Raw genomic sequence first — 5,257 nt, 5'->3', positions numbered from 1 at the left:
TCAAATCAGAACAAATATCTAAAATATGAGCATGAAAATGTAACGTGCAACATCATCTCTTTAGAAAAGGATCTATATCTTAAATGTGAAACAAAATTTTCTTACATCCTCAATAAATTCATATGAAGAATTTGGAGTAACATCCATGTAATCCCTCCGTCCCGTTATTATCTCGAAGATTATTACACCCAAACTAAATATGTCTGACTTTCGTGTAATTGTACCGCTGTGTAGGAATTCTGGTGCCATGTAACCACTGAATCGCATCACGAACATAAACTTGAATTGTTAATGTGAATGTAAATGGAACATATCTTTCTTACGAAAAAGAAAAGGTAATGCATTACATCAACTCACAATGTTCCATCACGAGATGAAGTGCAAATAGTTTGTTCTTTGTCAAGCAGTCTTGATAGACCGAAGTCTATAATTTTTGGCTCCATACTATTATCGAGCATTATGTTGGCAGGTTTTAGGTCCAAGTGTACAATAGGTTTATCATTTTGCTCATGAAGGTGACGCAAACCATTGCAAATCCCCATGATTATTTTGTAACGTGTGCTCCATTCAAGTCCAGAAGATTCATCTGCATTGTAACCAAAATATGCTACCATAAATTTTACTGTGTTCTCACTATATGTAAAATATGCTTTTTATTATCTATGCTCAAAGTTCAAAAACTACAGTCTCAAACAGATATTAAAAAGAGAAACAACATCCCATATTGAATGTAGTACCTGATAGATACTTGTCGAGGCTTCCTTTGGGTAGATACTCCAAGCAAAGCAACCTTTCTGCCATCTCTGCAAAAATATATTTTCCATTGTACTCCAAACACGCATTCTTTATTTCATAGCAGTAGCCTACACATCACACTATATTGGGGTTCCTAACGATCATAAGATGATAAACTTCATTCTCAAATTGCTTCTGTGGGCCTGGCATTAATGACGATACAATCTTCTTCACAGCAATCATTTCCCCATTATGCAGCACCCCCTGGTCAAAGCTTATCTTGTATTAATTTCTATGTATGGATATGCCTTTTTGGGTCAACTATAGTTCCATATGTTTGAAAGGTAGACAAAGGTAAGTTTGACAAAGCAATACACACAACAGTAGACTATAATATTACCTTATATACCACACCAATACCACCATGTCCAAGTATTCGATCTTCAGAGAAGTTATTTGTGATTTCTTTCAAATGTTGCAGTGGTATACTATGTGGTCTTGAACTCTGATCCTGTAATATGCTTTCCATATTATTAGAACTATTGATCATCCCAAGCGTGTTTGAAGCTGCAATGTGTGGGTCATCAGTGGTATATACTTTCAGAGCCAATGTCCCTTTGACACGCGAGAACATCTGGTGCTTATTCAGTGGATAAGGCATAACAACAGCATCTGAGAAGGGCACGAATGAGGTCCCAGCAATTCTAACCTTGCCAAGCAAGGACCTGGAGCCTTCAACAGGTTTGTTGACATAGCAGACACATGCTTCACTGAGGGTTTTCCTTCTTTTCGAAAAAAAGTAGACACATGCTTCAAGAGAAAGCTCGGGAAGATGCGACGGATCAGACAAGTGAAAGCAGAAGCGTTCGTTCCACACTGGGTTTAGATCCTTCAGCTTGACGGTCGTGCAAAAACGCTGACCACCAAATTTAAGCTTGACATAGGCACTCACAGAACCTTTCCCATACTTAGGAAACAAATCTTGAGCACTTGCCACCTCCACGATCAACTTGTGTGTCGACATTATCCCAAGGATGTAGCAATTTACTGGACTGTACTGCTTGAACGAAAAGCATCGTTAACATCATTAATTACCTACAAGTACAACTTTGTGAACTGCCTCCGAACAGTATTAAAACACTCAACATAACTAGCTAATTAATTTTCTAACATTAAAAATATATGTATTCCCTCAAGGTCTCGAATCATTGTCGCCGCTTTTCTGTGCACCTTCTATCTGGGCCATCCAACTTTGCATCAAGTTCCGTGCTCTGGCACTACAGAAACTCTTTGTGTTTGTACCCAACAAAACAACATATGAAGTTTGAACTTTGCAAGTCAACAAAACACAAGTACTCCCTCTGTAAACAAATATAAGAATGTTTAGATCACTCCTTTTAGTGATCTAAACGCTCTTATATTTATTTACAGAGGGAGTACTACAGTGTGCAGAATTTTTTGTGATTTTTGTGTGCAGAAATTTAGAATAATGTTTCCTCTTTTTCATATTTCTGATGCACCAAAGAATCAAAAAACATTTTTGCACACTGTAGAACTCATCTGCCATTGACCTGAAAAGTTTTAGGTTCAAATGTTTCTTTTGTTTGGGGGAAACAAAAAAGGTTTTACCCATTTATCATAAGACAAACACAAACGAACTGGATAGAGGGTGTACAGACACCGAGCTTGTTTGCAACTTTCTAAGTCCTAATTTGAGGCTGATCTCGCTGTTGGAATAAGTTGAAGGAGAACCTGCCTTTTTGCTCTCTAGAACATGCGAGAGATGCAGCAGGACCTAAATATTGAAACAATCTCAATAAGGTCATGTTTTGGTTGATCCTCCTCTACATGATTAGGGGTTTGTGTTGAAAAGAATTGATGGTTATTTTGACTTACAAAAGATTTAATCCTCTTCAATCCTTTTCGATCCCCCACCAAACCGAACAAAGCCTAAAAGGAGGCAAAACAAACCAAAGCCCCTTGGTATTAAGCATGCGGCAATCGCTAAAGCTAACTGCTCAACGGTTGTTAGTTCACCAACAAGCAGTAACTAATCAGGCACAGCAAACTGCAGGATGGAGTGGAGTCGACAGAGGAAAGATTAAACCTCGGAACAATCAATCGAAGTTCGGACACGCCACGCCAGTCCAGCAGAGTCAAGGCCTGAGAAGGAGGAAGACGAAGATGATGACGAAGACGAGGACGAGGACGAGGACGAGGACGACTGCAATCGAGGTTGCTTACATGCTTCGATGGACTTAAGGTCGAGGGGCCACGCTACAAGGGGTGCCCCGGCGGAACCCTCAAGGCGACGAGCTTTGTAATTAGCTTTTTTTTTTTGAGAAAGAGCTTTGTAATTAGCTAAAACGGCACGAGGGCCCTCCAATTGCAAGTTTGAACATTTCGTGGCATGGCAATGGATAAAGTCGAGTACTATTTCTGTCCGGTCTGCATATCATACTTAGCTGAAGCATCATGGCTGTCAGCTAAGTCGATCATTTGGCCAGACCATCAAATGTGAATTAACCCGGTACAGTCCAAACTATGAGGATTTTTAAATAAACAAAAAAAAATATAGACATCTACATCAATGCGATGTACACAATCGTACATTAATAATTACTATCAATGAAATGCCCGTCCCGTCTCGTGCATCCACTTATTTTTGTATATCCCGCCCTATGTTCCTCTTCTCTTCTTCGGAGTGCCCCTCTATTGCTGAAGTTTTGTCTATTTTGGGCCAGCCCAATAGCAGTTTCAGGATTACTAATAAATCCTAAAGGCCCACGCAGCCCATTCGTGCAAGAAAAAAGGTGGACTAAAATTTAGTCCCACATCGCCGGTTTGATGGGAGTTGGACCTCCTTATAAGAGAGGATGTTTCCCCACATGTATGAGCATGAGAACAAGAGGGACATTCACGCACGCTCCTTCGCTGCTAGATTGACACCCTACCGCTTTGAGTCAAGGGTGATAAGGTTTTTGGGAGCGCTCCGAACGCTCCGGATTCCGACGACTACTTCCCTGACGTCAACTTCTTCCCCAACGTCGACAACCTCTTTGGCGACTTAGCTGGCGAGGACACTGACCCCAAGACCAGTGCTTCTGCCGCTGTTCCGTATGTCTTCGTGTTCTTTCTATTTAAGATCTTGCCTCAGTTTCTTGCTCTAGCCTTTCTTGTTCTAGCCTCTATTCTGCATATGTTCTCTTCTAGTTCATATGTACACATGCCATTTGCTTTCTTTTCTTTAGATTGCATGACTTGTTTCATCTCTACTATGATAGTCATGTTTTATCTACTATTTCTGTTAATAAAATCATATGGTAAATTGCTTATATTTCCAAAAATTCAAAACCCTTATAATAGGCAATTTACCCCAAGTGGTTTTGTTGCATCCATGAGGCCTCCTATGTTTGAAGGTGTGCACTATAAGAGGTGGCGCGTGAGAGCCGTCTTATGCATCCAAACCATGAGTTGCTATGATGCCACTCTTGGCGGACCTGAAGGAGAGATTGATGCTCAATAGGAGCAAGCTTTTCAGAAAATGGATACCCTGTTTAAGGCTGCTCTCTTGAGTGTTCTTGGTGAGAACATAGTTGATTCTTATGTGTGAATTGGTAATGGAAAAGATATGTGGGACGCACTCGAGGCCAAGTTTGATGTCTCGGATGCCGGCACTGAGCTGTACATCATGGAATAATTCTATGACTACAAGATAACTGATGACCGCTCTGTGGTTGAGCAAGCTCACGAGATACAGTCATTTGCTAGAGAACTTGAGCACTTCAATTGTGTTACCAAACAAGTTTGTTGCCGGAGGCATCATCACTAAGCTTCCTCCTTCGTGGAGGAGCTTTGCTACCTTACTGAAGCTTAAGAGGCAGGAGTTTTCCATCCCGGATCTCATTGGTACTCTTCATGTGGAAGAAAAGGCGAGAGAAAAAGACACACGTGCTTGAGGTATTGAGGGAGGATCTAGTGCCAATCTGGTACAGAAGAAAAACTCCCAGTCCCACAAGTTCAAGAACAAGGGCAAGTTTGATGGTAAAGCAAAGTTTGATGGGAAGAACAAGGATATACAGCACACCAACTTCAAGAAGAAGAATGACAAGAAGAAAGGTGTTTGTCATGTGTGCGGAGATCCTGATCATTGGGTTCCTAGTTACCCTAATCGTTTTGACAAGCATCATCTTGGAAAAGGCAGCAATACCTCTAATGTTGTCATTGGAGACATTGACATGAAGGATGTTGGGTTTGGTATATTTTCCACTATTCTTTCAGTATGTTATTCTCCTGATTGGTTGATTGACACGGGTGCTAATGTGCATGTATGCGGTGATATTTCCATGTTTTGTGTCATCAAACCGCAGGGACTTCAACCATGCTGATGGGCAACGGTTCAAAAGCATTTGAACCGTTGCCCATCAGCACGGTTGAAGTTCCTCCCGCGTTGCTCCCGCGAGCAAAACTTCCCAAACATTACTCCCTTTCCCTCCCGCGTCACTCTCGCGAGAGACGGGGG

The 5,257-nt window shown here is 41.2% G+C and overlaps 1 protein-coding gene across 1 annotated transcript; it reads right to left on the bottom strand.

Moving 5' to 3' along the window:
• Window positions 1-804: 804 nt before the first annotated feature.
• LOC123042854 (protein QUIRKY-like) lies at window positions 805-2,403 on the bottom strand. Its single transcript, XM_044465227.1, has 2 exons — window positions 1,136-2,403; window positions 805-999 (listed from the first exon to the last, which is right to left on the bottom strand). The coding sequence occupies exons 1-2, from the start codon at window positions 1,757-1,759 to the stop codon at window positions 871-873; spliced, it is 753 nt and encodes a 250-aa protein (XP_044321162.1). The 5' UTR covers window positions 1,760-2,403; the 3' UTR covers window positions 805-870.
• Window positions 2,404-5,257: the final 2,854 nt, after the last annotated feature.

Source organism: Triticum aestivum, chromosome 2B (genome assembly GCF_018294505.1).
Source record: "Triticum aestivum cultivar Chinese Spring chromosome 2B, IWGSC CS RefSeq v2.1, whole genome shotgun sequence".
Classification (NCBI taxonomy): domain Eukaryota; kingdom Viridiplantae; phylum Streptophyta; class Magnoliopsida; order Poales; family Poaceae; genus Triticum; species Triticum aestivum.
The sequence above is the reverse complement of the archived record's forward strand: the minus strand, read 5'-3'. Positions and strand labels throughout refer to the sequence as shown.